The sequence below is a fragment of the Electrophorus electricus genome, unplaced genomic scaffold (genome assembly GCF_041902795.1).
Source record: "Electrophorus electricus isolate QZ-2024a unplaced genomic scaffold, ASM4190279v1 Scaffold64, whole genome shotgun sequence".
NCBI lineage: Eukaryota > Metazoa > Chordata > Actinopteri > Gymnotiformes > Gymnotidae > Electrophorus > Electrophorus electricus.
Genome location: NW_027658781.1, coordinates 390,672 through 418,595, shown reverse-complemented (window position 1 = coordinate 418,595; position 27,924 = coordinate 390,672). Strand labels below are relative to the sequence as shown.

The 27,924-nt window shown below is 39.9% G+C and overlaps 4 protein-coding genes across 21 annotated transcripts; 2 read left to right on the top strand and 2 right to left on the bottom strand.

The window, feature by feature from the left end:
* Positions 1–25: 25 nt before the first annotated feature.
* Positions 26–4,021, bottom strand: LOC145643239 (DCN1-like protein 2). 9 transcript variants are annotated; one of them, XR_014121889.1, is made up of 8 exons: positions 2,703–3,432; positions 2,334–2,502; positions 2,049–2,179; positions 1,868–1,950; positions 1,285–1,381; positions 969–1,071; positions 292–416; positions 26–123 (listed from the first exon to the last, which is right to left on the bottom strand). XR_014121889.1 is itself a non-coding variant. In XM_081709613.1 (7 exons), exons 1-7 carry the CDS (start codon positions 3,921–3,923, stop codon positions 992–994), a joined length of 780 nt encoding a protein of 259 aa, XP_081565739.1. In that variant the 5' UTR covers positions 3,924–4,021; the 3' UTR covers positions 26–991. The 9 variants fall into 9 exon arrangements, 8 of the variants coding, with proteins under 8 accessions (XP_081565739.1, XP_081565737.1, XP_081565738.1 ...); XM_081709613.1 differs by adding an exon at positions 3,921–4,021 and having other exon boundaries at positions 26–1,071; positions 2,703–2,919; XM_081709611.1 differs by adding an exon at positions 3,921–4,009 and having other exon boundaries at positions 26–1,071; positions 2,703–2,957.
* A 1,318-nt stretch (positions 4,022–5,339) lies between these two features.
* On the top strand, positions 5,340–14,815 carry LOC113591847 (transcription factor Dp-1, a). 7 transcript variants are annotated; one of them, XR_014121894.1, is made up of 15 exons: positions 5,340–5,455; positions 6,293–6,361; positions 7,772–7,851; positions 7,953–8,019; positions 8,256–8,359; positions 8,516–8,637; positions 8,879–9,044; positions 9,309–9,455; positions 10,592–10,660; positions 10,752–10,903; positions 11,186–11,352; positions 11,730–11,808; positions 12,549–12,849; positions 13,460–13,519; positions 14,677–14,815. XR_014121894.1 is itself a non-coding variant. In XM_027032525.3 (13 exons), the coding sequence occupies exons 3-13, from the start codon at positions 7,840–7,842 to the stop codon at positions 12,685–12,687; spliced, it is 1,224 nt and encodes a 407-aa protein (XP_026888326.1). In that variant the 5' UTR covers positions 5,340–5,455; positions 6,293–6,361; positions 7,772–7,839; the 3' UTR covers positions 12,688–13,792. The 7 variants fall into 7 exon arrangements, 3 of the variants coding, with proteins under 3 accessions (XP_026888326.1, XP_026888333.1, XP_026888345.1); XR_014121892.1 differs by having other exon boundaries at positions 12,549–13,519; XR_003412247.3 differs by lacking the exon at positions 13,460–13,519 and having other exon boundaries at positions 14,677–14,813.
* mettl21cb (methyltransferase 21C, AARS1 lysine b) lies at positions 14,549–16,777 on the bottom strand. Its single transcript, XM_027032554.3, has 6 exons — positions 16,360–16,777; positions 16,011–16,161; positions 15,699–15,862; positions 15,506–15,623; positions 14,987–15,258; positions 14,549–14,819 (listed from the first exon to the last, which is right to left on the bottom strand). Exons 2-6 carry the CDS (start codon positions 16,108–16,110, stop codon positions 14,700–14,702), a joined length of 774 nt encoding a protein of 257 aa, XP_026888355.2. The 5' UTR covers positions 16,111–16,161; positions 16,360–16,777; the 3' UTR covers positions 14,549–14,699.
* On the top strand, positions 15,506–27,730 carry LOC145656226 (junctional adhesion molecule 2A-like). Of its 4 annotated transcripts, none has more exons than XM_081709624.1 (14): positions 15,506–15,784; positions 16,802–18,190; positions 18,783–18,945; positions 19,198–19,365; positions 21,727–23,298; positions 24,193–24,258; positions 24,374–24,484; positions 25,129–25,278; positions 25,610–25,797; positions 26,036–26,144; positions 26,220–26,348; positions 26,499–26,523; positions 26,680–26,710; positions 27,216–27,730. In XM_081709624.1, exons 5-14 carry the CDS (start codon positions 23,247–23,249, stop codon positions 27,252–27,254), a joined length of 900 nt encoding a protein of 299 aa, XP_081565750.1. In that variant the 5' UTR covers positions 15,506–15,784; positions 16,802–18,190; positions 18,783–18,945; positions 19,198–19,365; positions 21,727–23,246; the 3' UTR covers positions 27,255–27,730. The 4 variants fall into 4 exon arrangements, with proteins under 4 accessions (XP_081565750.1, XP_081565751.1, XP_081565752.1 ...); XM_081709625.1 differs by having other exon boundaries at positions 19,198–19,387; XM_081709626.1 differs by lacking the exons at positions 15,506–15,784; positions 16,802–18,190; positions 18,783–18,945; positions 19,198–19,365 and having other exon boundaries at positions 23,166–23,298; positions 26,238–26,348.
* The last annotated feature ends 194 nt before the right edge of the window (positions 27,731–27,924 follow it).

Genomic DNA, 27,924 nt, shown 5'->3' with positions numbered 1-27,924 from the left:
AGCACTGGAAAGAAAGACAATACAGTTTTACCTAGAGGTAAATAATTTATTTGTTTAACATAATTCTGGCAATTGGTAAACAAATATGAGAAACACTGAATGGCATTGCAGTCACACCAGAGTCTGCAAGAGAACAGATAGTGTAATACATAAAATGAAACTATACGTGATACCAAGGCATTGAAGAAGTTATTCTTTACACAAAATCACCTTCCACACATATTTATATAAATGCATTTTTTCATATTTTATAAAATATTGTTTATTTATAATATTTATCTCTGTACATACCACTACAGTAGATACACTATTTTACAATGGCAACAAGCTTTGTGCTGGTGGTGTGAGCTGCATGCTGCTCTGTCCGAGGGTCTCTGGCTTTGAAAGTGCATCCGATCTATTCACCCTGTTAAATCCTACAGGGGGTACGTACACAGGAAAGAATGTCTCATGAACCACATAACTTCATGCGCCCTCCATGTCTTCCCACGATTCAGGCTGTGAATGGGCTGGGTGTGCAAGTGTAACACTGCCTGCAATGAGAATGAGGTACTGGATTTGTGGAGCTCCTCCCCCACTTCCCCCACACCAATCCCCCAGGGTCTCTGGACAGGATTAGTCTGCCAGCAGCAGCAGCAGCTGACACTGTGCATGTGACTGCCCTAAAGGAGGTCTTGAGCCTCCCACTTTCACCCATCCTTCTCCTTTGCGCAGCTTGCAAGGTCCGAGTCCTTTCTGTCCCCTTCTTCATCAAGCCAGGAAGATTGGTTTCAAGTGTTTCTCCATTTTTTCCCCTTTTCTTTTCTTTGTGTGTGTGTGTGTGTGTGCGTGCGTGTGTGTGCATGCGTGTAAGAGACTGTGTGTGAGTGAGAGAGAGAGAGAGAGAGCAGAACGTGTGTGTGTGTGTGTGTGTGTTCTTTATACAAGTCTTTAAAAAAAATGATGTCACTTAGGTGCCAAAGACTCACACTGTCATACAGCAGAGTCAGGTCTATAGAGTTCTGTGCTTTGATCCAGTCACGATTGGCCGGGCAAACTCCACAAAGTCATCTATGAGGACCGGCCATGCTCCTGAAATACAACAGTTGTCCTATAATTACAAGTCCTCATTTTAAAGAGGATTATTTCAGATCTCTTGAAATTAATTCCAAACTGCTACTCTCCAACCCAGCATATACACCAATGTATTTATCACAATTACCTTCATTCGGACATAATTATAGTGCTATACAAGATGTGTTTTATTTGTTGTTAATAAAATGCAAATTACACAAGCACACATACCTTCCTCATCATAGTTTGACATGTCATCTGCAATCATGTTGCCAAAATCCAAAAGTAAGTTCCATGTATCTCTGGGAATTGATCGTTTATGGTGCTCCTATTGAAGACACATGAAGAAGAAAGAGCTAAAACCGATGGGCCCAAAGAAACTTCAAGTCCATCAGAAAATGCTCCAGCAATTCTTTTTTTCCCCCCAAAAAATCAGTCTCTGTATTGAAATGAGGTTCAGGATAGATGGAAAAATCCTCAACCAGTTAATCTGGAAAAATCTGGACGTGAGGGAAGTGAGATAATTTATTTTTGAATATGCTCAGTCTACAGTTATAATAGTAGTACCTTTGAAAACCAAGGATATTGACATGCTTTGTAAAGAGCTATGAATATTGTTTTCAAAATCACAGACACGAGAACATATACATTTTTACATATTATGCACTGCATGTGTTTATTTGTGTGATATTTTCCACATTTCCTTATTTTGACTGGATCCATTATTAGGGATAATTCTATATATCATTGTGCAAAATATTTGCATCTGCTTTTTTTTTTTTTTTTTACATTCTCTGAAACTCTGAAAACTTACCAACAAAAATGTATTCCAGAGGTCAAGAAACTTGAAGCGGCCCGTCAGAACTAGATTCCAGTAAGCAACTGCCATCTCTAAATCTAAAATTCGAAACAAACATGAAAGTAAATTCCCAAAGCTTGCTCAAATTCAGACAGAACTGGTGTATTTTCACCCAGTGTCCCATAGCCATCATCACCTAAACCTTTTTGTCCAGGATTCTTTGCAAAATTGAATGTAAACTGGTAGAAGTCCTTAAACTTTCCACTATCCTTCAGTTCCTGTTCAAGTCGAGGCAGCGCAATCCGGAGTTTCTCTGAACTGTCACACCTACAGACAAGAAGACAGAAGTCATGTTTGTCTGACGTTAAACTGCAGGCATGTTCCACAAATCTAAAAACAAGACTTAATGGTATGGGGCAATAATCACGTGTGCTATGATGCCAATGTGCCCAAATAGCCTTTTGACGATGTAATAGCGCACCCTAGTTCCATCATGCCATCAAGGAACTCTTTCCTGCTGAACTCGCACTGTGTTGCTGCATGGAACTTCCAGGCGACTACCAAAACACTTATGCTGGCTGGGTCCAGATTGAGATCATCACAAAACTGTTGTATTCCATCAATCCCAATCTTATTCTCATCCTGAGGATCTGAGAAAGACAATACCTTACGTTTACGTTCATATATATTATAAAAATATATATATTAAAACAAAAAAAATTTATATATATATATATATATATATACACACACACATATATAGCACACTAACTTCTGTCACAAGACCTATACTAAGGAACAACAGTTCTGCTTAAGTACTAAACTCATGCAAAATGGTGTGAAAACTTGCCTTTGTATCTGTTGTACAGCTGCTCCAGCTTCTTTCTATCTACTGAGGTTTTCATGGATTCCTTAAAGTATAGATCTGGGTTCTGGAAGTAGTTGTCAGTGGCCACTTCTAGTTTCCAGTCATTCTGAGTAAGGCAGTAGACAGCTGTCTTCTCCCCTGCTTGTGTGAAGGACATGAACTGGCGAACTTTGTCCTTCTGTGAAGACTTCAGCTTATGCTGCACGGACACAGAGGACAGGTCCTCAGTCATACACTCTGACAAACGGAGAAAGACACTCAACAGTGTGTACAAACAAAGACAAGCAAATATACTGAGAGGCAAAAATGCACACATTCAGAGACATAAGACAGGAGTAGGCAGTAAGTAGTAAGAAAACAGTAAATAGTGTTAATCAGGCACTCGGGTTTTACCAATCAAACACCTAAGTTACAATTTTCAGTTACAACAAACATATTAAGCAAGTTAAGCAAGCATTGAGATTTGTTAGCCTGTAGCCGAGGACACATGCTCAACTGCGACAGGCCACTTGCAAAACTAGCTGTTGGCTTGTAACATGAGATGGCAGACTTCTGGTGAGTTCTGGGCGTCCAGTTCAAAAACAAACCATGTTGTGAACCGAGTAATTTCGTTATACGGACTAAGTTCTACCTTATTTCACTATTATGAAATTGACAACAACCTGGCCATTCTTATTCACAACGGCATAAATAAAGTACAAATGTATTATATATTTAAGAACAGATAATGTCGTTTGGGGGCGCAAACAAATAATAGATCGGTTTTATTGAAAACTAGCAAAACTGGTTCGTTTGATCATCGACTGCGCAAGGACGACGCTCTCCAATTACGCACGACTTATATGAGTTTTATTAAAATCACCAGCGAAAGTACACGTTGGACAAGTGCTAGGTTGGGTCTGTCAAGATCAGCAGCCTGTCCGCCGTCGCTGGCTAACATCTAATTCTAGGGTAGTTCGCTACTATAGTCCACACACCAAAAAGGGAAAGGTACGTGCAAGGCGACAGCGGACTCCAATATCAACAACTGACCTTCCTGCTCATAGCCTACAACATTTCTGCACTAAATCGTAGTGGTACGACAGAGGCTGACGATAACCCGTTTGAGCTGCGCCACAATGACACGTATCAGACACCCTTCGTTCCTCCTCATAGTAACGGTAAATAATACCGTTTTGTTTTAGTTTTCAAATCACCTACCATTTTATCACCCGCTGTTTGACCAAATTGATACCCAGTAGTCCCATATACGGCTGCGCATAAGCGTCAAGGGAATGCGCTAAAGATGCACTGAGTTTGCGCGCTGATTCTCTAATATATTGGGAATTGTAGTTTTGAAACCAGAAAGCGACTCTTTTTTACATACGTATATGACAACTAAATTCAGAATGTTTAAGCAAAAGCACGTTACACAGTGTACTCTAATAGAAATGACTACAATAATAACATTATTATTATTATTACTATTATTATTATTATTATTATTATTATTATTATTATAACAATAATAATAGTTGTTGTTGTTGTTGTTGTTGTTGTTGTTGTTATTAGCAGCAGTAGCAAGAGTAGTGGTAGTAGAAATAATATTATTGTAAATTTTGTTTAACCATGACAGCTGTGTAGAACCCATACAAAATACAACTGAAATAATTAAGGAACTTTTGTGCTTCTGGTTTTAGTTGTTGTTGTTGTTGTTGTTGTTGTTGTTGTTGTTTTAAAATTATATACTGTATAGAGCTGAATAAATTGCATAGTCCACCAAGCCAAATAAAAATAAAATAAAAATACTATACTGTGTGTGCTGGCCTTTATATACATTTTTTAATTGCATCAGTTTCAGACAGTTTATATATGTTTATATATATATATATATATATATATATATATATATATATATATATATATATATATATATATATATATATATATGTGTGTGTGTGTGTGTGTGTGTGTGTGTGTCTTTACTTATCACGCAATCACGCATCACTTAATAAATGAGTCATAATAAATGAGTAAATATGTAATAAATTAATAAAGAAGACCGAACTAGAAATTAAGCTTCACTATGACAACTTAATCTCAATGGTAGTGCAGCCTTTTGAGAGGGCTGATTATCTGAAACTTATCTTAGTTTCACAGATGGTACGCAGCATGTCTGTCTTGTCAGTGCTTTAGATAAAAACCTATTTGAACTTTTGCTAAGGGTAAAAACTGTATTTTTATGTAAACTCTCATGAAGACACAAAATGATACCAACTGCGTTTTGGTTTAATTAACAGTTTGTGCTGAAAAAAATATTTGATCAAATGTTTATTCAAATGTACGTATTAAGTTTAATTCATCTAAACCATTCCTAGAGACGTTTGCAACCATAAATTATTTTGCTGGGCTTGATAACAGCCGTCTGAATATGAGCTACCCGCCAGTGGGAGTCACCCACTAAACTCCCTTAAGCAGTAGGAGGGCGGTATCCGAAGCGGTTGACCAATAATTTACTCTGAGCATAAAGAAAATAACGATACGACCCAATCATATTGTAGCAGAGGTGTGTCTTTGGGGAGGAAACCATTGTGTTGCGTCACACGCATGGTCGTCCAATCCGGTTTGGAATGCTGCGGACACCGCCAAGCTCAGTTTTCGCCGGAGCCGAAGAGGGTGTAGTGTGCCGTACTGCTGGCTTCATTCAGCGCCGGTGTTTGGGAGAGAGAGGGGATAAAACGCGAATGCAGTCGACCGTAAGCTATTGCATATCAGGTTCGGCGACGAGCATGTTACGATGGGAGTACGCTAGTAAACTGAAGCAGGATTCGTCCCGTGTTCAGACAGACAACAGGAGGGTCTTCTATCTTTGTTGAACATTAGCTAGCCACATCTGCCAGTTAGCTGGCGATATCAGCGGCAATCGCCGGCGGTTATTTAGCTAGCATGGCTTGCTAACTAAACGAGCTAGTAGTGGAGAGCAGGCTCAGATTTAGCTATCGCCCACTTGTAAGGAAAAATGCCTGCGATTGTTTTCTTCGCCGGTTAGCTAGCCAACAGTCAATTCGCCTAGAATAGCCTAGCTATGTCGCTAATCTCTTTACTGTGGTGGTGTTGGTGGTAAGCAACCTAGGCGTTAGTTACCTAGAGATGGCTATCGTGACTCTCGAGGTAATTGGTTAGCTAGCTAGCTAAATCGTGGTAATGATGGTAATCCAGCGGCTCACAGAAATGAAATTAATACGACACTCCATTTCTGAGAATGATCTTGCCTTATGGGGCTGTGCGGCTAACGTTGGCTAATTTCTTGTCTTCTGTCATGCGGGCTCATTAGTTCGCAGATCTCTGCGTTTTTAGCTCTTCACGTTTACAGCAGTCTAAACTAGTTTAACAGGTGTCTGTCTAAACTTATGTATATTTTGACTATCAGTTGATGATCATCTAGGCCTTTGAACGGACGAAAAATCAGTTGTCTTAGATTGCTGGCATGCAGAAGTGGCTAACAAGGCAAAAGCGTTGGCCTAAGATATTTTTTTATTAGTATGCTTTTATAATACAAAATTCTAATGCAATTATGAATTGTTTTTCCGAAGAAACATCATAGCTAGCTGCCTACACCCTACTGTCTTCGCCGACCTTCAAACATATTTGGCTGCTCTGAGGTAAGTAACGTTAGGTAACAGAAGTTCATTTTTATATCACCAGTAACAACTGTTTTCTTGATCTCAGGTATACTCAAATGAAAGTTTCTTTCGCAGATACAGAAAGAAGACTCGCCTGTGTGAATTTGACTAGCTAACCGGCCAGTGTCGATAAGCAGCTGTCTTGCTTATGTTCGCATCCATTTTGTTGATGCGAGTTAGCTAGCTAGCTAGTCGTACAAATAAAGGTTTTATCCACTAAAATAAACAGTTTATCGTCGTTGCAAACAACTTTTGCATGATAACAGATTGCAGTGACATTTCAGTATTATTTTAAACTTTTATATTATTTGTCTTATTGTTTCCTGTTTTCAGAGGGGGTTTCAGACCTCCTCTTCCTCTATCCTTAAAGCTATGTTAGCTAGCTGGTAAGCCCATGCCAACAAAACCCCAGGACCCAAGAAGGCAGGCTATACAAGACAGTATTCAGTCGTAAGTTTAATGGAAAGTTCCCATAGTTCCGTTTCAGATAGCCAATCTAGCGTGATGCTGTTTGCTAAGTGTTGCATTGACATACATGGTTTTCGTATTGAACGGATCAGCGTCGGCGAGCACGTTTTGTGTGCATTTAGATAAGGGTTTCGTTACAAAACAACGTGTTTCCAAACCAGCTAGCTAGCTCACTTTGCTAACATGCTTTACATTATACCTACTGACTGGCCCTGTTTGTTGACTTTGTTCCTCTCGTACAGGTTGTAACAGATGGATGGCTTAATTAGTTCCCATCCTGCAACTCATTAGATTGTGTTATCTCAGTATTTTGAAACTTAGGAAAGTCGGGGGAAACGTACGTGCGGTTATAGAAAAAACCTACTTTTGTATAAAACGCTAGAACAATCAAAACTTGGTCACGTCGATTGGTTTAGGTAACTTTGGATAAGTATGCACACGCAGTGTAATATAATGATTCCACCATGTCCCGTTTTAGACCAGACAAGTTGCTGGAGTCCAAACGGTGGAGGGAAATGCCCTCCAAGTCATTAATGTTGCATCGTGTGGAACGCGTACTCATTCACGTTTTAGCTGTCTGGGCTTTGTGATATGGATATCTCTCAGTCACGTAGATGCAGTGGATTTGGGGAAACTCATGAAAGCAAACTGCGGCCTACTGTAGCCCCTCCTTTTGAGATCAGCACAAGCTGTCAGGCCAAAGGGGAATATAGAGCATGCACTCCAGCTGCAACCAGTGTATTTATATTGTATTAAGTGCTACTTTGGTGATTTAAGTAAAACCTTGCTACTATATATTACAAATCAGTGTTGCCTAAATTGGACATTGTGCATCAGTTTAAAACAAATGTTTGCTTGTAACCTCGGTTACGGCAGTGCCGTTGTACTTTTGGGGCCAAAAATGCTGTCTGTCTTTTGCAGGCTTAGTCTTTTGGGAACACTTGGATTCTCCAGTAAGACCAAGCCTTTGCTCCTCTTCCCCAAGGATCATGGCCAAAGATGTGAGTGTGTTAATATTTTTAGTTGCAAGTGAATCTCTTCTTTCATTACTATGAACAATGATGCAGAAGTTGTCATAATTTCTCTTCCTTCCTCTCCTCAGGCCGGTCTGATTGAGGCCAATGGGGAGCTGAAGGTTTTCATTGACCAAAATGTGAGCCCTGGCAAAGGTAAGGAATGCAGCAGATTATATTGCCAGCCATGGAACTTTTAAAAATAGTGATGTTTTGTGTTTAGGTTGTCTTGCTTGACTTCCCAGTCTTCTTGTTATGGTTTTTCAGATATGTTTTAATGTCATGCTTAAGATGGTACTGGTAGGCTGCCTAGTTGATACCCTGAGTTCATTGAAAGAGTGACATTGCACACATGGTATACTAATTGGATTATTCAAAATTTTACACTGTAGGAGTTTTGTCTTTAGTGACTGTACATCCACAGTCAGTTGCAGTGGGGAAACAACTGTTGCCAAAAACACTGGGCCCTTCAAATGTCAACATCGCCCCACAGGTGGTAAGTGCTTAGTGAAATTTAGTAGTATTGATTAAATAATTTACATTTTCTTTGGGTGATTTGATGTCACAATTGAGTAAATTTGCTGTTTTCAACCCCCTGCCTGTCTACCATTTTGAGCTGTGAGGGTTACCTTGGTTCCTGTGTGCTGTTCAGGTCATTGGTACACCCCAGCGGCCAAGTGGGTCCAATGTGCTCCTTATGAACAGTCCCCACACACCCAGCTCTCAGTTCATCACTCAGAGCCAGCCTTCTGATGCTTCTCCATGGTCCTCAGGGTGAGCCCCTATCGAAACCTTCCTACCTGCAGTTAGTAAGCCTCATTTTCGTTAAGTCATGTTTTTGAAACAGAGCAGCAATAAGTTCATTGTAATATCCGTGGTAATGCTGTCATATGGATAATCATGCATGATCTCTGTGTGGTCCATTTTATGCACCCGAAGGAATAATCTATTGTCTCATTATACTTGGATAATGTCGTGCATTATTGAAGTTGATGTGTCTGTACTCTGACTACAGGAAGAGAAGTAAGAAAGGGGAAAAGAATGGAAAAGGGCTGAGGCATTTCTCCATGAAAGTGTGTGAGAAGGTACAGAGGAAGGGTGTCACGACGTACAATGAAGTAGCAGATGAGCTGGTGGCTGAATTCAGCTCTGCTGACAACCCGATTTCCCCCAATGACGCGGTGAGCAGTTTCCTGTGGCTGCCTAGAGGCCATTGTGGCACAGCTAGTTTTATGCTTTAATCGATCCTTGGGATAATGAACGAATTTAAGCGTGCAGCGTTTCATACATTCCTTTATGGCATACTGCTGCACAGAAGGGTTTGGAGATATCTTTGCTTTAATTCTCCTCCACTAATCCTTTAGCTGTTCAGGAGCTGACTCCTAAATCAGGGGTTGACCTTTGGTGTATGGTTAGTTATAATTATTTTCTCTATTTCTCTCTAGCATGTCTATGATCAAAAGAACATTCGGCGGCGTGTATATGATGCCCTTAATGTCCTGATGGCAATGAACATAATCTCAAAAGAGAAAAAAGAGATCAAGTGGATTGGCCTTCCCACCAACTCAGCCCAGGAATGCCAGAACCTGGAGGTGGGTTCTTCATTTGTTCTGTTTGGAACTGGATACCAGCTGAGCAGACATTAGTTTCATACTCTATAATCATGCTGCCCCTCCAACTAAGAGTTGAGCATATTAATTGACTTGCGAGGGCAGCCATGAGGGGGAACATTTAACAGGTGGTAAACAGAGGCTTGACTGCACTTGAAACTGAAATGCCACCACTACATGAACTAATGGACCATGTATTTTTCGGTTTATTTGCTGGCCTCACAAACCATTAGAGAAACGTAGGCTAAAGAAATCCCCAACGCCTTCACAGTATTTGTCGTCATTTTTATTTGTCGGGTGCCCGTGCAAAATGTTTGGTTGCATGTGTCAGTGCAAGGTGACCTAGATGAAATCCAGCTCTTTAGTTTAGAATGGTCTGTCTGCTGTTGAATTACCAAAATTAATGTCAGTGGAGTTTTTTTCAGCATACATTTAAATAAAAATATTGCCTAATAAAGGAAAAAAATAATTTGACAGCTTTCTGTTAAACAGAGGACATCAATGTCATTATCAGTAGGTTTAATACGGCCCTTAGAAAAGATTTTCTGACTTGACGCTTCCTTGTATATAGTGCTCTGTTGTAATTCTGATTCTAATAAGAATGTACTTGCTGATTATATTGGCATTAAACTACATGATAGTACATTTAAAATTGCTACTAATCTAGAGGTGCTGCTGAGAACAAGACCAAGTTTTAAAAAAGGTAATGAGTACAAAAATATGGACAACTATTTTTCAACTCAGCTGGACAGGGTTGCACAATATCCTTCATTTGTCAAATGTTATCCCGGTATTACAATACTGACACTACAGAAGGGAGCATGCTGCAAAAAGTCCTTCAATTATCACTGCTTCTTGGAACAATCTAACATTCCATCTGAGTGTTCTGTAGGTGTTTTGTTGATGAATTGTGCTATTCAGATGATCCAACACCAGTGTGTTTTTAATATATTCGAAAGTGTCTCAACTGTGGTGTGTATACAATATGAATATATTCTTCTTCACATTGTGTGGTTTTCATTTATCTAACATTCATAAAAACATGAAATGGTGCTGTTGAGGAGGATTGAGGACTGCAGTTGAGAACCTAAACAAATAGCATTTTCTTCTCTTTCTAGGTGGAGAGGCAAAGACGCTTGGAGAGAATTAAGCAAAAACAGTCACAGCTCCAAGAGCTAATTTTACAGGTAGCACATAAATTATGAAACTCCATTTTAAAATGTTGGAAATGCTGTATTTCAAAGCTAATTCCTTGTGCATTATAACACCCGTGCATAGCAAATTGCCTTCAAGAACCTTGTGCAGCGCAACCGCCAGACAGAACAGCAGACGAATAGGCCGCCACCAGACAATTCAGTCATTCACCTGCCTTTCATCATCATAAACACCAGCAAGAAAACGGTCATTGACTGCAGCATCTCCAATGACAAGTAAACACTGATGTTTTATTCCAACACATTATGTTCTACAATCGAATGTTTGTCTGTTCATTAGGTTATTGCGCGTTGCGGATATATTTATTCATTTTTGTAATTGTAATGAGAAGAACCACTGTTTAGACAGATTAGATTCATGTAATTTGTATCGTTATGTATTCCGGTATGTCATGTTGGGTGTCTGTCCTCCATTTGTTATGTCGTGTTGCGTTTTTTTTTTTGTTAATTTCATGTAGTACCTTCTAGACACCAATGATCTCCTTTGCTTTCATGCAGGTTTGAGTACCTCTTCAACTTTGACAGCATGTTTGAGATCCATGATGACATTGAGGTGTTGAAGCGCATGGGCATGGCCTGTGGACTGGAGGCAGGGAAGTGTTCTGCTGAAGACCTGAAGATGGCTCGCAGCCTGGTACCCAAGGCTCTGGAGCCTTACGTCACAGGTCAGCCAGAGAACCTTTCAAACACTCATTCCTGACAAAATGTTTGTGACCATTTTACATGTTTCAAAATAATGTTACCAGGGTGTTGCTAACACACCTTTACTTAGATACTGCTATATAATTAGTCTGTTTCCCTTGCACTTTTGTAGTGTCCAAATAGGTTGACATATCATTTTAAATCATATAAGTCATATTTGTGTAGAACTAATCCTGCACCTGCATTGGTAGCTTATAGCTTTCATAAACAGTTAGTGGGTACCACTAGGGCCTTTTTGTTTGGTTTTGGGTGGGTGTGTGGTACCCATTAGTGTGGGTGGGTGTGAATATATTGCAAATTATAATGTCAAATTACAAATTATTTGCTTTTTGTAAAGCAGAGATGGCACAGGGACCCATCAGTAATGTCTATATGACAGGAGCGTCATCTACTAATGGTGGACGCTACCATGTTGGCAGGTGAGTCAAAGTTTCTGTACTTTGTGGAGTGATGGGCTGTTAGCAGGCTCACCAAACAAAATGTACAAAGGTAGGGCTTTCCAGATATCTGCATATTCTGCAAATTTATGTGAAAGTAAAATTTTACATGATGAAAATATGAAAGTAAGCTTAAACAATGCTCATGTTTTCTATTCTATAATCATGCTGAGGAATGGCTAGTTTTTGTTGGTTATTTTTTTTCTGTATTTGATATGGGTTGGATGAAGTCAGTACTTTATTTGATGACTTCTAGGGAGTGTCATCTATGTTGTTTTTTGGTGTGTGTATGTGTGTGTGTGTGTTTAGTTTTTTTTCCCCTTCTACTTTCTTGTCATAACAGTGGGTTGGTGCATTATATCAATAAATAAAATATGCCATCATTCTCTCTCTCACTCTCTCTCTCTCTCTCTCTCTCTCTCTCTCTCTCTCTCTCTCGCTCTCTCTCTCTCTCTCTCTCTCTCTCTATATATATATATATATATATATATATATATATATATATATATATATATATATATATATATATATATATATATATATATAATGTATATGTGTGTGTGTGTGTGCCTCTAGTGACTTGAGAACATGTTTTAAGTGTTGCTTTTCATAATCATTTATTTTTCTTTCTAGCCAATCAATCATAGGCGGGATGAGGTAGGAGAGTAGACTGATGCTGGCTCAGTCAACACTTACATTTCTTTGTTATTCTTTGTCTCTAGTGACAGTGGGGCTGATGGAACAATGGCGTCAAGCTCTAACGACTCGCACTACAGTGGTTCTCGTGTTGAAACCCCGGTTTCTTACATGGGCGATGACGACGATGAGGAGGAATATGATGAGAACGACGATGACGACTAACCTTCGCAGCCCTCTTTGTCATGCACAGTTCTTCCAACGGCTGTATTCAAGGGATTTATCACTCGCTCAAGCTCCCTCTTCCCCTCTGCTTCTAGCACACCTTTTAGATTCTCTGCCTCCCCGTCTATCTGATGCAGGCATTGAGGAGCATGGGCTTCAGAGGTGTGTTATTTTTGTCCTGCTGTATGGCTTCTCCTGTTAAATTGCAGCACACCGTTGGGTGCTAGTGCATATTATTGGCCCTGCTGGGTCTAGTTTAACAGAAGGACTTGAAGGAAAGTCTCCCTGAAGTAGCAGAACTCTGCCATACAGTATGTACTCAGATCGGATCCTTCCTTCCAAACGAAACCCTTGCTCAGCCATGCAGCCACTTGCTGTTGGAGAATGTGTAGGTGTGATCGCTATGTGAAATGGTTAGAATATTCTCCTTTTCACTTATTGTTTGTTTTTGTTTTTTTTGTTTTTTTTTTAATGTGCTGGCTCAATTCACTTTCTGAATATTCAAGATGGCTGTCTTCTCCTAGACTGATGGTTCAGAGAATTGGTTCAGCCAGCTGCCATTTGGCCCCGTCAGGGCAAGTCTTTGGATCTATGGACACTTTTTCATATGATTGGATGAATTCATGGATTTCTTTTGTAGATGCCCGCCCCCGCCCCATGTCTGTTTGGCTTCCTGTTAATCCGTGGGCAGCTGTTTTAGGGAGTTCTGTTGAACAGTTATTCTTTTGGTTTTGTTTCAGCTTGAGCGGTAAACCTCCTGTTCTCTTTTCAGCTGACCGGCATCAGGAAATCAGAGAAACTTTATTATCTGCTGAAGTTTATAGAAATCGAGGTACTTTGTTTAAATAACGTGTTGAAAACCTCTGAAAATTAGTTTCTAGTATACTCTCCAAGTCAGTAACACTACGGAGTATGTATGATTATTGATGTGTATCCCAATATGGGATATAGTTCTCTTTTGGACTCCCCTTGAGAATCTTAAAATAAATAAATAAATAAATTTAGAAAATTAAAAAAAAAATTGTTGTACTGACTCCACAAAGGCAACTTTTCTGTAATCTAATGAGTTTGGAAATTAAAATATAATGTTTTAAAAAAACAACAACATTGAATTCAATGTGATTATTCATGACATTAATGTAATGGTACTAATTATAATAACACTGTTTTTTTATTTTATATATATATATATATATATATATATATATTATATATAATAATTTTTTATAAAAAAAAAAAATTCCCCTTCCTGTGTCTGGATCCTGATACCTGTTTAAGAAGAAATTACTATTTTTGTTTTGCCTTGTCCCTTGTTCTCATGGTTTGATTAATCCAAATGGACTTCAAGCTCGCATACTCTACTGAAAAGATCACAGAAATTTGACATGATTTGCATATTCAGAAGTTCTGTAAAAACACCTGTTCTTGTAGTACCACATCAAAGCTGCTTGCTGCAAGCTTTACCCTGGTGATAATGGGAGCTGCTTGTCTTTGTGGAGTCTCAAGAGTAATGGCTTCATCTTTTAGTCTGAAATTGTCAGCTGTAACCTCTATGTGGCAGTATGAGAGTACCTGAGATTTCTTAAAGGTTTTGGTATCCGTAAAAGACCATGATGGGCATAGGCTTTATGTTGTTGATTAGGTTAATGTTCAAGCACTATAGTTATAAAATGGAATGAAACTAAAGTGCAGTATATTAACAATTGTAGCATTAGGTACGAGCATGTAGATAACAAACACACTGTTGCATATTATGTAACTATTGGGCTGTCACAGTTTAAATGCTTCTTTTGAGGAGTTATGTTTTATTTAACTGTCAGGAATGTCAAAATGCAGAAGTATGATTTTCATGAAAGACATCTTTAAAGTAGGAAGCCCCTTTAATATTTGTGTGTGAGAGAAATGTACACAAGTCCAGTTCACTGTAAGAAGAGGGTTTTTCCTGCTATTAATGGTTTGTGTGTTTGTGGTTTTGTCTTTGTCTTGTAGGTTTAGTATCCCCCGATCCAGAATTACTCTTTCACCACGGCTTGGTAGATTCTCACCTCGCTGGCTGGGATCTCTGATAGCATCCTTGTATCGAAGGCCTTTGTGAAGTTTTCAATAAAGTCCAAGTCTGACTGGAACCTGATCTGTCAAAAAAACAGACACAAATAATGTACAAAGTTCCTACATTTTTATGTTAGCATTATGCAAATAAGGTGATCCCAACTAATCCATTTTATATGTAGACTGGGGCCATCAAACCTAAAATCACAATAAAAGGCAGTTGTATTTTAAGCTGTACCACCAGTCATACCTTATTGGCCCAGAGCAGGGTGGTGCCAGGCCTACAGAAGTACTTCATTGTGAGCAGGAGCTCATCCAGCCAGTTGTGGTGGTAGACTATGTCTGCGCACAGGATGTAGTCATAGTTGTAGATGGAGCTGGGGAACTTTCTGTCCAGCTCCTCCCCCCAGACCAGCCCGGCCACCTGCGGTGTGTATCTGCAGCGGCCACGTGTGTTGCGCCACAGGTTGAAGCTCAGGTTGTTCAGGATTTCTGGTAGATCTGTGGCCGTCACCCACGCACCTACAAGAAATGCAGCCCAGAGACCTTTAATTGCACAGTTCTTATGTAAATATAAGCTAATGTATCATTGCAGAACAACTTGTTTGGTCACAAGGTTCTCTGCTGCTGTGCCCATTTTCTTTATAAACCTGTTATAACAGTTACCAGTTCAAATGGTAAGAGTAATCCATGGTTTTAAGCAAAATCTTTTAATGACAAAATCTGGCATGCATTCCTCCTGTACCTCTGAATTGTTGCGCTCACTCACCCATTAAGCTGGCCACAATGGACACAAGCCCTGTTCCTGCTCCCAACTCCAGCACTGCTTTATCCTGTAGACTGAATTGTTCTTTATTCTTTTCCAGGTAGTTACACAGATCCACTGCCTGGACACACAATTTATCCACTGTTCATCACATTAATGATAACCAAACCTGCCAGTCATCTCACTCAGTTCTCACCCCTGGCCAGGTGAGGGCGCCAAATGAGTCAAGTGATTCGCGGATATGGATCTCGTGCCCAGAGAAATGGAATGTTTCCATTCCTAGTGAGTAGAAGACATTTGGCTTGCAGGCGTTGTGCCTCTCCAGTGCCTCTCCAGTCATTACTTTACTGTCCAGTTCATCTGTCACATAGGAACGCGAAGTGCAAGACAGCATCATTTCAATCAGTGAACTTCACTACATTCACACAAATGAGCATCACACCTCTCACCAGGCATATGCTTTATATCATGTCAAAGCAAATTATTGCTCAGGTAATAATCTACTTACCCTCTTGTATGATGTTTGGTGGGGGTTTGATGTAAACTAGATTCTTAGCTATTTCATTCCTCTGTCCACTTGTATAGGTTTGTTCTCTGCCTATTTCCATTGTGTCCAATTCTAATAGCACTTTTTCTTGGGTTCTCAAGCTTTTTAAGAACTTCAAGAGTATTTTCCACAACAGTCAATGAAAAACTAGAACATTTATAAACCACTCAATAATAACAGAAATTATCATTAGTAAATAACAGCATTTAGGCACAGTAATAAATGTGACAATGCAGCATGCATAATCATTAAAAGTGTTGCCTGTTCTTGGTTATTTAGTTCATGTTTTCCTTTCTTCTTGCATACTCACTTAAGCATTGCCTCTTTCAGTGTCCTGCACAAAGCCGGACTTCCAAACCTTCCTGGCTGTTGGCATCATCTGGGCATCCCAGAGTTTATAAAGCTGCACTGTCTGCCTTGACCTGCCCATGGCATCACTGAGCTATATTTAATAAGCCCTGTAAATGAAAGACTGAGATGGGGATGGGGGAATAAAGCAGTTCAAAGCCACAGCGTGATGGATAAAGACTTTGCCCCCAGACTCACTGATCCCTCTGGCAGGAGCCAAGTCTGTTCAGATGCTTTCTGAACAAAACTGGGAGGACACATTGATTCACTTATATTTACGATGGCCTCAGCTGCTGAATGATTGAGAATCACTTAATTGTACCTGCCTTTGTCCAGTCAAGCGTGGTAGGCTTAAATTCTACCAGAACAATTGGTAATCTGCATTTTGCCTTGTTATTTTCCAGCAGATGCAGAGACTGTATTGAAACAAGGCATTGATGGCAACATATCCTGTTACTGCCATACAGATGCTTAGCAAGGCCTGCACATAGCGACCACTGAATTTATGATTACACTGGAATTGTCACCCGGGTCCAATAACAGTTACCCGAATCCTGGACCAAAAGAGGTGAGCTGCTCCTCTCCAGGCGCAGGCAGCAAACTCAAGCTAAAGAATTCTTCAAGTTGGCTGGGATGTTTTGACAGCTCTGTCAGGTAGACTGACCTAACATTCAGAATTAATGGCCAGGGAGGAATCAGGCAGCAGGAATAACCTGTCTGATCTAAGAGCCTGCCAAGCATATATAATATAAAGTGAATACATAAAATTATATAATATAAATAATATACAAATGGTATTTTGTTCTTAACATAATTTCTAAAACCAATGAATTAATGACAGCACAAGGTGTGGGTATGGGTGTGTGATGTAATGACTCAGGTATGGGGTCTCCCTTTGGCCCGTGCTGGTGATATTCAGTTCCTCTGGCTGAATAGCTGCTTACTGTGAACTAGAGGGGTGTGTGATAGAGGGGTTGGCGTTGACGCGGTCAGGTAACCTGATTACTGGGGCTGTATATCTAACCCTGAGCCTTCATAGCTTCAAAACCTCCATTTAGCTCTTGCTATGAAACGGGTCATTACATCTCTGGTGACGCACTGCCATTATATAAAGTAACCAATTAACAAAGAACTAAATCACATTTTGATGGCTATATTATACAGTTATTGCTTGGTGTAATGTTATTGAGTTTTCCTATGATTAGGTCACATTTAAGTATATAACTGCCAAGTTTAGCCATGACCAGTGTCAGATCGCTAACCAAACAACTGAGCTGAAGGTACGAGAAAGGCTTGTTGCCTGTCATGAACATATAACCTATACTTGAAACTGGATCTGCTGGACAGTCTGTTGTATGCTGTGATGCTGTGTTAGTAGACTGAGATAAGTGGAAGGTCATTGTGGTGACTTCATAAACAAATAAACGGATGCAGGCAGTCAGGACAGAAAGACAAATGTTTGAGCTGCTTTAATCTGTGTTGGCTATGTGCTTAGGTGGAGCCAGATGGCTCTGTGGCTAGAACAGAAGGGGCCAAGCAAGGGGCCTGGTTTGTGTGCAGCACCTAGCTCTGGATACACTAGTCAAGCTCCCTAATCTCATATGCAGGCACAAAGACCTCGGTAAGCCCTCCCCTACAGAACTCTCTGGAACTTTCAGGGTTGCACTGTATAGCAGTGGACAAGGCTTCATCACAACAGATGCTTCATTAAAGCTCCAAACACAACACCCAGATATCTCCAGGCCGGCAGCGGTACAAAATGATTTCATGGCTGAATCAGAGCCTCTCATGAGGTGAGCATTAACCTTCCATCAACACTCCCTCTGAGGATCTGAATAGCAGTCTTGCATGCTATTCAGCTACGGGATGAACTAGTCCAGAGATCCCCACTTCTCTTATGCCCCACATGTCACAGATACTCCACAGTGTAGCATAGCGATGTGTTAAGAAAAAGGCAGAGTTATTAATTTTATGATACATAAAGATTGCAGACTGTTTTTCTATTCATTGATTTTGTAGTATTTTTAACAGTTTAAATACTTAAGTGGCTCATCATTAATGGACGCTTATATGAGGTAATAGAATTATATATTAGGTTCCTCTTTGTTCATAAAATCTCTTGTTCTGGTAATTTATGCCAAAAGCAAAACAAAATGTCACATGTGCAGCACATGTCAGTACATATTTCCATACGTGATGAAGCCAACAACTAGGTGTTTAGCCTCACAGTATTCTGATGGTGATATGTTGGCATTAAACTCTAAGCAGTGTACACCTTCAAGGATTCCAACCTGTACTCTCAACACCAAACAAAGACACAATCACAACCTCCAGAGGATCTAAAGTTGACCCATTATTGTGTTTTATTGTGTAACTTTGGTGCAGAGTCCAAATCATGATGATTACCATAGGAGACTGCTGGCCTTGGAACAAACATTCAGCTCAGACTGAGTGGCTCTGCCTTTATCCCACAGATGACACATGGAAAGTGGGGATTCCTGGAATTCCAGGCCAGGGTGAGAGGATGGAAAACAGGCAGCTCGGGGTGGTGAGAGCTATTAGCTATTAGCACAGAACCAAAGCCTCTGTGATGCATTAACAGAAATCTCTGGCAATGTCCCATTGTGGATGACTGGGTTGGGTGCCATTTCTGTTTAACAGGCCAGGGAAGTAAGTAGTTATGTGTGAAAAGTCCCGCTAAGAATAAACTAGAACAGTAGTTTAATACTTTAATTTAGAACTTTAATTTAATTTCAAAGTATTCACACCTAACCCCACTTGTCGATACTGTGTACTGCAGATCAATTCAGCAAGCCCCTCATCCCATCAGTGAACTTTCCACCTCACGCTTATGGGGACCCAGCACACAATACCTCAGGTTCACCCACATCCCACAATCCTGTCCATGCTGTCTGAAAACTGAAGTAAAAATTCCAAACTGGAGCCTGACGTGCATCTGAGGATTACAGTATGTCTCTAGGAATCTGTATGTGCGTAGTTTTTTGTATTGCTTTTATTTATTTATTTTTTTTGTAGATATGTGTAAATATCACTTTGGACCACTAGAGGGCGAGCTGCACTAAGGAATGGGTCAGGTGTCGGGTCAGGCATTATAATTACGAAAGAGACGGGGCAAAGAAGGCTTGGATGGAGGAAACAACACTGGCTTAAAAAGAAGGCTTGTTTTCACAAGTGAATATTATATCAATACAATTAAATAGTTAAGACAGCAAGTGGACAGCATCATAACAATATTACTGTTATCTAACAGTAAAGGGGTTTTTTTTAGCCAAATTACCTATCATGGTATGGGCTTGTTGGATACTGCAGCATAAAATGTCAGAAGCCTTTCCCTATTAATGCTTCCGGTCCACCTCCACCCTTCAGGTGTAATGAGAAAGCTATTTGGCAAATTTTATTACCTTTTATTTAAAGGTGAGATTACTAGATTACTAATGAAAAATTAAAAAATCATTCGTAAATTGTACACACACCCTCTATTATTATAAAAGCAGCCTATATTTTCCCCTAAGATACATGTTACAGAGTCTGATGTGTATTATTTGTCACTGTTCCTCATTTATACATGTACCTCTGTATATGTCAAGACAGATTCATGTTCATGGTCTTCCCTGAACAAGCATAACCAAGCATATAGGACATGCTGTGTTATCATTTAACTTATTTTGCATACTGTATAAACTGTATATGTTAAGAGATACAATGTTGTGGTATGTGATAATATTACATTTATTTTTTATACATAAAATACCAGGAGTTCAGGTAAGAAGCTCTGTGACTCCTTAGTAAGAACAGCAGCAGATGAAGCTCTGTGACTCCTCAGTAAGGACAGGAGCAGATGAAGCTCTGACTCCTCAGTAAGGATTGGAGCAGATGAAGCTCTGTGACTCCTCAGTAAGGACAGGAGCAGATGAAGCTCTGACTCCTCAGTAAGGACTGGAGCAGATGAAGCTCTGTGACTCCTCAGTAAGGACTGGAGCAGATGAAGCTCTGACTCCTCAGTAAGGACAGGAGCAGATGAAGCTCTGACTCCTCAGTAAGGACAGGAGCAGATGAAGGCCCATAGACCCCAGCATGACACATTATTGAACTGTCTATTGGCTGAAAGGAAACACCTATTAACATCTATTAACTGAAATATGTTAACATATTAATATGATGTAATATTAAATATTTAGACACTGCAGGTATAGTCACGTACTTTGTTTTCTGGTAGTCTGAAAGTACACATAGTGTACAGTACATTAGTCAGTTTGCTTCTCCTGCTGTAAATGTTTTGAAATAAAGCTTACTGCTCAATCCAGTTTTGTTTATACAGTTCCCCTGTTAGCCAGTCAGCATGGGCCCGATGTGTCCTATCCAGCCATACAAAACATCCAGTCTGAAAACAGCAGAGCTAACAATGATTTTCAAAAGGGAGCAATATTTTAATAATTGTGTTTGGAGTCACAAAAAGGCTGAAGATTAAAGTGTAGGTATTAAGCACAGACAAAAACATACAAACAAACCTCAGGCCTCTAACCAAGGTGTGCCTGAGACCTCCATTCTTTCTTATGAGCCTTAACATCTGTCTGTGAATGCAGCCTCTGGTCACTGAAGTCAAATGTCCATTACGGAAGTGGCACTGGCAGTAGAACTGTTGAACAACAAAGTATTAAAATGAATCATATATTTTTTGCCCTAACTTAATAAAATATAACTTTAGAAAATATGAAATCTAAATGGTATGTAAAATTTAACAGATTAGTATTAATCCAAACAGATTTGGCAATAGATAGAAATGAAAGACATCCACTCTGCATCTGTTGCTTCTGCATGAGTTGCATTTGTAGGTCTTGTAAAGAACTGGTAGCATTTACCATCAATGCAATATTCAGATTATGTGGACATATTCAAAATGACAATTATCATGTTTCTTTATATTTGTAAAAGAACATACCTCTCTAAAGATTTTTAAAATGTCTGTGCTGCTGTTTTTGTACACGTTCACATTTCACTTACTCCTTGTAGTGTTACTTTTCCTTGCTGCAGGTTTAACACTTACTCTGGTTGGCTGAATTCCGGTGTTTCCTCACCCAGTGGTAACCAACAGTCTCAACCCGTAGAAAATCCTGCATTAATAATCCTCCTTGTGAAGGTTCTATCTTCCTCCATGGGTTCCTAACAATATCATAGTTGGCCTCATAGTTTCAGGCAACTCCACAATGACAGGTCTCCCTGCTTCCTGAGGAGCTTCATTAGTGGCTCTATTACTGTACGATATCTTGTCTCCATTAATGCCTCTTCTACCATTTCTCCTCTTTCTCAGGTTCCTCAATCTCAGACTCTATCAAGTCAACGGGGATGCTCTGATGGACTTGCTGAATTTCTGGAACAGGTTCCAGCTCCTAGCTCTTCTGCTGTGAGATGTTGTGACGGATACCGTCACTCTCTCAGTGGGAGGATGGTGTGACATCTGTTGCTTGTTGCTTAGGAACGCTAAATTGGTGCTCTGGCTGCTATGCCAGAGAGACGGCTCTTTGGTGTGGTAGTCAGAGCTCGTTTACCTCCCGACACACCTGGGTTTGAGTCCTGGGTAGGGTGGCTGCCTGGTGTCTGAAGTGGGATGGCAATGAGGCCATTGGGAGTGATGAATCCACCCCTGCTGTGAGGGGACAGTGAGGTCCAGTGTGAAGACCTCTGATGAGGTGCGTGGTCATGGCCCTGATGGAAATGGCAGCTATGCACTGAGGGATATGTGGACAGTGTCATGTGCAGGGGCACTCCCTGGAGTTGAAGGCTTTGTGAGGGAGACTATCACTCTCTCAAGGGGAGGATGGTTTGACAGAGACCATCACTTAGGAAGGTTAAATAGGTGCTCTGGCTGCTATGCTGGCACTATGTGGTCATAGTGGTCATAACTCACATTTACCTCCTGTTGGATCTGGATACTATAATGTGGCATTAACCTTAATTCCGGATTAATGTTTTGCAGTTTAAACATGCCAAGGGAGATGAATAGGACGTGATTGAAAATGAAGACTCATTACTGGATTGTTGTTTATTCAACCACAGATGTGATAATAGAAGGTTGAGTCTGTGACTGTGTGTGAGCCACATGCCCCTCAACACATCTGTGTGGCTCTAGAAGTGCATACACTTATGTGTCTATGAACATCTGGTCAACTCAGCCTAGTATTTCTGACTTTTGCAATTATACACTAATATTAGCTTTATATAGTTTCCATTGTACTTAAAATGAATCTTTGTGATCACATTTCAACAATGTGTGTGTGTGTGTTTGCATAAAAGCAAAAGCATCTGCAGTAGCTGTGATGTGTAGCTGTTAAATACTAAGTGTGCTGTAGACTTGAACACAGTGTAATGTAAACCCAATGAAATGGGTACCAATGAACCTATACACATTAGTAATTGAAATACTTTAAGAATTTCTTATCTACATTACATTGCTTAATACGTTTTGAAAAATACGTTCGGATTTTTAAGTAGAACAGAAGACATTTGTCCGATTTAAATGACACACTAACGCCAGGCTTCATTCTTGAGCAGGCTACAAGCTCCTAAAATCATCATCTTGAAGAACAATTTTGGACGTGAGCTAATTTCCCCCCAAGCGGAGAGGACGCCCAGAAGAGCGAAGTTTTCCGTCACGTACCGTTCCCACTCCAACACTGTCTCCTGACCAGATAGGTCACGCCAGGCTTTGGGCGGTATTATGCCGAACACACCCATCGACTTCAAACTTGTACAGGACCGACAAACGCACCGCGCTCTACTCTTACCGGGACGCTTCTTTGGGAAGAATCGCCAGACTGGATCGTTTTAAGGATGGTCGGAATGCGACAACTTCTGTGTCCCATTTTTATGGCCTTGCGGTTGTGTAAGTAGAATATAACGCTAAATCTAGCAACGTTACTAACCAGGAGGCACGTGTGCGGGTTAAGCTTCTAATTAGAACTAGGGTAAGTTGGATATGTTTGACATTGAAGGTCCTCTGAACAGCTGCTTGAGAACATCAATGGCTGATGCTAAGAGGCCCTCCACATTACATACAGGTGTTGTGGTACCTCATTGTTTAATGTTGATGCTTTTTGTCTGACTCTTTGGGTAATCAACATACAAAAAATAATGTTCTCTTTCAGTTCATCAAGTTGCAAGTTATTGAATTCTCTGGCATAAAAAAGTTGTATTCTCACTGGGTGTATTAAACTTACAAAAAGGCTACAAATATTAATCAGACAATGCATGTAATGTGAAATTTGCTTTACATCCATTGTGTTCAGATTCAGGGTGGGTTGTGATTTTCACCAAGTTCGTCTTCCCTCAGCTGGTTTAGGTTAGTGTGACTTAGGGGGAGGTTTATGTACAGCCTTACTGACATTCATTCTCTCTCACTCACTCACTCACTCACTTACACTCACTCACTCACTCACTCACTTACACACTCTCTCTCTCTCTCTCTCTCTCTCTCTCTCTCTCTCTCTCTCTCTCTCTCTCTCAAAACTGAGCTTAAGGGAATAGGGCCCTAAAGATGATAACACACATGCACACACAGACAGAGAGAGAGAGAGAAAGATAAGGGGAGAGTGGAGAAACACAGAGAAAGGGGTCATCAGGTCAGGTACAGACAACCTCCCAACCACTCTGTCTCAGATCATCCATCTGTGCATTCCAATGCATAGCCGTCCCTGGCACGGTTAAATGGGGACCTATAGCTGAGGAGGTATGGGAAAGCCCAATTTGATCCAATGCATTTCTCTCCCCATACCCACAGTTCCATGCACCATGTCAATAACTGTGACAACCAACATGCCAAAAGTGGAAGTTCATGAGAACATGAGTAAGTGAACTTATTTTAATTAAGCACACAGCCCGTGTCAGGTTGTGTCAGTATATCAAAGCCTTAGTTATGCAAGGCACAATATTGTAAAGTTAACGGGAAATCTGGGAAACAGATGCTGTACTTTCCTGCGAGTTCCAGACAGAAAAGGACACCAACCCACGTATTGAATGGAAAAAGAAAGGGAAGAATGTCTCCTTCATTTACTTTGATGGTGAATTTATAGGTAGGTTTTGGTGGTGGTGGCTGCTATTGTCCTAATCTTTCAGTATAAATTAAATCAATAACTTAGCATATATATATATATATATATATATATATATATATATATATATATATATATATATATATATATATATATATAAATCCAATGTACACAATGTTCCACTTACAAATGTAAATAAATAAATAAATGTTCAAGTCTTCACGCAGTGGCCTCACGCCACGTTCAGTTCTACAATTACTGAAATTGGTGTCTTCTTTGCAAGGCAAAGTTACACCAGCACACTGGAAGTTATGTACAAATAAACAGTTCCACTTGGTAAATACAGACTATCCATGCTATTTTACACAATTCTAAATTTAAAAATGATATTACATATCTTAATAATGTTGTGCACAGCAAGGAAATTAAACATTTGGGCATGGATTTATGAAAGGATCTAGGTGGAATGCTTGCTTTCTTCATTAGCAATTTTGATGTGTGACCATTGCTCACTAAATCTTGTCTTACATGTTGCATGACAAGCAAGAGAATAGGTTGAATACATAATTTCCCATTTCCCAATCCTTTCACTTTCACCAGGCTCATTTAAAGATTAGATTTGATCAATAATATCCCTTTCCCAAATCCCCCTTCACTTTCACAAGGATCATTTAAAGGCAGAGCAAAAATGGACAGAGCTACGGTGACTCTGCACGATGTTACCGTGAAAGACTCAGGGATCTATCACTGTGAGGTCACTGCCCGACATGACAAGATCTGTCTTGGGGAGGTTGCCATCTCACTCAGTGTTCTTGGTGGGATTCTTCTTTTTTTTTTTATTTCACATTTACTTATCTATATAAAGGTCTTTCTTTTGTATTTTATATACTGTTCTATTTTTAATGTTCTTATGTATTTAACAGAAATACTAACAGACTTCTGGTGACAGAGTCAATATAGAAGAGAGCAGTATTCTCAGCTCAAGGCTCATTCTGATCATTTCTTGTCACTGACAAACACAAATATCTTCGTAAAATTTGTCAGTTTTAAACGATTGATTTTAATACGTGCGATTTAACCTAACTATCATTGCACCGGTGCAGAATGAGCAGGTGAATATATGCCTGTGTGTTGTGCTGTGGCCAGAACTGGCCCAAGCTCCCTCCTGCCAGGTGCCCGAGACCGCACTGAGCGGCTCGGCGGTGGAGCTCCGTTGTCAAGACGAGCTGAGTGCTCCTTCGGCCGTATACAGCTGGTTCAAAGACAACAAGCTCCTGAGCAGTGCCCAGCTCCCCGGTGCAGGCTACAGCCTAGACCCCAAAACCGGCACTCTGGTTTGTTACAAAACTAGTCAGTTCTTTTTGTGATATGAGCATACATATGCACAACTATGCACACATACTGACATACACACCAACACCTTATTCCACTTACCACAGTGCCTAATTGCCGAATACACCCCAAGTGCTTTTAATTAAAAAGGGGCTTGTTTCTTTTCACGATATCTTGGCTTGTCACGGATCATTCATCTGAGTTGTTATTTACCATACTTCCTCTTGCCTCTTCCGACAGAAATTCAAGAGTGTGTCGGCAACAGATGCAGGGCAGTATCGCTGTGAGGCCTCCAGTGGAACAGGGGCACCAAAGAGCTGTGCAGCCCAACACCTGAAGATCATTGAGTGTAAGTAAAAGAGAGCCGAGCTCCTTACTGAATTCAATGTATGCATATAACCAGTACTAATAATCGACATTCCAGTGATTCCTTATGTTTCAGTCGACCTGACATTAGTGGTAGCAGTGGGGGTAGGGGTTGCTCTCTTTCTGCTCTCATGCTCTCTGGCCATTCACCTGTGCTGCTGTCAGGATTGCTGCTCCCGTTGCCATAGTGAGTTCTCTCTCACTTAACATAAATAGCGTGATGCTAACTAAATATTAAAATGTTCTCCTAGTGTTCATCACCAACGATTGCTGTCTTGATAAAATGGTTTCATCTGCTTGTGTGTTCTTGCATTCTTGCATGTTCTTGCAACACCAGTAAAGAACAAAGGAAAACAGAAAAGGTATTTCTGTTATTTATACGTTTTGAACTTACCTGGATTTTGTTGCATACCTAACTATCATACTAATGAATAATAACATTAATAAATATATAATAAAAAGGCTGAAATAGGATTATACAAGATAACCCAAACTATTTCCCCCCCTCCCCCATTTAGAAATATAAACAAGCACAGACCCCCACCAGATGTAAGTATCTTTTACCCAACAGTTAAATTATCTTAAGGCAGTCATGGAGCAATAAACCACTCTGGCACTGGATTTTCTAAAGTACAGTAACAAGCTGAGCAATGTGATTCATACTTAAATCTAATTAGAATAGTGAACAGTGTGATGCAACTTTGAATTTCCAGGGGTCAGCTTTTCTGACATAGTACAACTAGATATAATTTATCTTAGCCTTATGCATCTCAGGAAAACTGGCCCTATAGATTTGCAACATTTAGATTTTTAAATCTGATTTTTCTCTTGCCTACTCTAGTGTTATATATGGAAATTGGACATGCAAAAGGTGTCATTTTAAATCTGCTGCGATGTAATTTAGATATGTAATTTATTATATTTTCTTTAAACACTTGATTACTTTATGATTTTAACAAAGAGATTATAAGATATTTTTACTTGGGCAAATTTGTTTTTATTCATTTTAACAGATGTTCCTATGTCCTTGATCACAACTGCCTTTTCTCCTCAGCTTAGCCACTACAAGCACACCAGGTCCTTTGTGATCTGAAGACATTTTACACTGCACAACAAACACACCTTGGTGGATGATGGTGTGTACATGTAAGCAGGTGCAGTGTGGTGCTGATCCTAGTATCTTTACCACACTCTGCTTATGCCTGATCAAACGACAGCAAGAAAGAAGCTGTAAGAGTACGCCATATACTGAGAAAAGGAAATTAGATACCCAAGTGACATTCTTGCAATATAAGTAGGTATCCCTTTTACCTGGGAGTCTCTTCTAGATGGCCACAAGTATATGATTGGCCCTCTAGTGGTAAGGGTTTAATACAGCAACATTTGATGAAATTGTAAGTTACCTGATAGACTTAAAAGTTTCATGACACAGCTGGACCACATTTTTGTATCCCCTGCACGGTTGCAAAGAATATGTATTATATATATTAGATTAGATATTCTTAGGGCACAGAAGATTTTTTTTCCTTAGGGCACAGATTTTGATCAATTCTAATGTCAAATAAAGATAAAAACAAAATACATGTGTTGAATTTATTTTATTCACTACATTCTAGTTAAGAACAGAGCATTCAGTATTCAACAAGTATACAAGATCAATGTAAATATCGAAAAAATAAAAAAGATCCAGGGCAGGCGAAGACTAACGTTACTTGTTCGTATAGGTAAACGATGCATACATGTTTTATTAAATTGCGTATGTG

Bases quoted from the DNA above. Each gene is read 5' to 3' on its own strand.
- LOC145643239 (XM_081709609.1), bottom strand. From the start codon at position 3,036: ATGTGTGCATTTTTGCCTCTCAGTATATTTGCTTGTCTTTGTTTGTAC. The intron at 2,503-2,702 runs GCAAGTTTTCAC...TGTCTTTCTCAG, and splicing joins GCTGTACAACAGATACAAAG to ATCCTCAGGATGAGAATAAG. The intron at 1,072-1,284 runs GTATGTGTGCTT...GTTGTATTTCAG, and splicing joins GTCAAACTATGATGAGGAAG to GAGCATGGCCGGTCCTCATA.
- mettl21cb (XM_027032554.3), bottom strand. From the start codon at position 16,110: ATGGAAATAGGCAGAGAACAAACCTATACAAGTGGACAGAGGAATGAA. The intron at 15,863-16,010 runs GTAAGTAGATTA...CCTATGTGACAG, and splicing joins ACCAAACATCATACAAGAGG to ATGAACTGGACAGTAAAGTA. The intron at 15,624-15,698 runs GTGAGAACTGAG...TTGTGTGTCCAG, and splicing joins GCGCCCTCACCTGGCCAGGG to GCAGTGGATCTGTGTAACTA.
- LOC145656226 (XM_081709624.1), top strand. From the start codon at position 23,247: ATGGTCGGAATGCGACAACTTCTGTGTCCCATTTTTATGGCCTTGCGG. The intron at 24,259-24,373 runs GTAAGTGAACTT...TCTGGGAAACAG, and splicing joins GGAAGTTCATGAGAACATGA to ATGCTGTACTTTCCTGCGAG. The intron at 26,524-26,679 runs GTATTTCTGTTA...TCCCCCATTTAG, and splicing joins AACAAAGGAAAACAGAAAAG to AAATATAAACAAGCACAGAC.
- LOC113591847 (XM_027032525.3), top strand. The intron at 10,661-10,751 runs GTAGCACATAAA...ACCCGTGCATAG, and splicing joins TCCAAGAGCTAATTTTACAG to CAAATTGCCTTCAAGAACCT. The intron at 11,809-12,548 runs GTGAGTCAAAGT...CTTTGTCTCTAG, and splicing joins GGACGCTACCATGTTGGCAG to TGACAGTGGGGCTGATGGAA.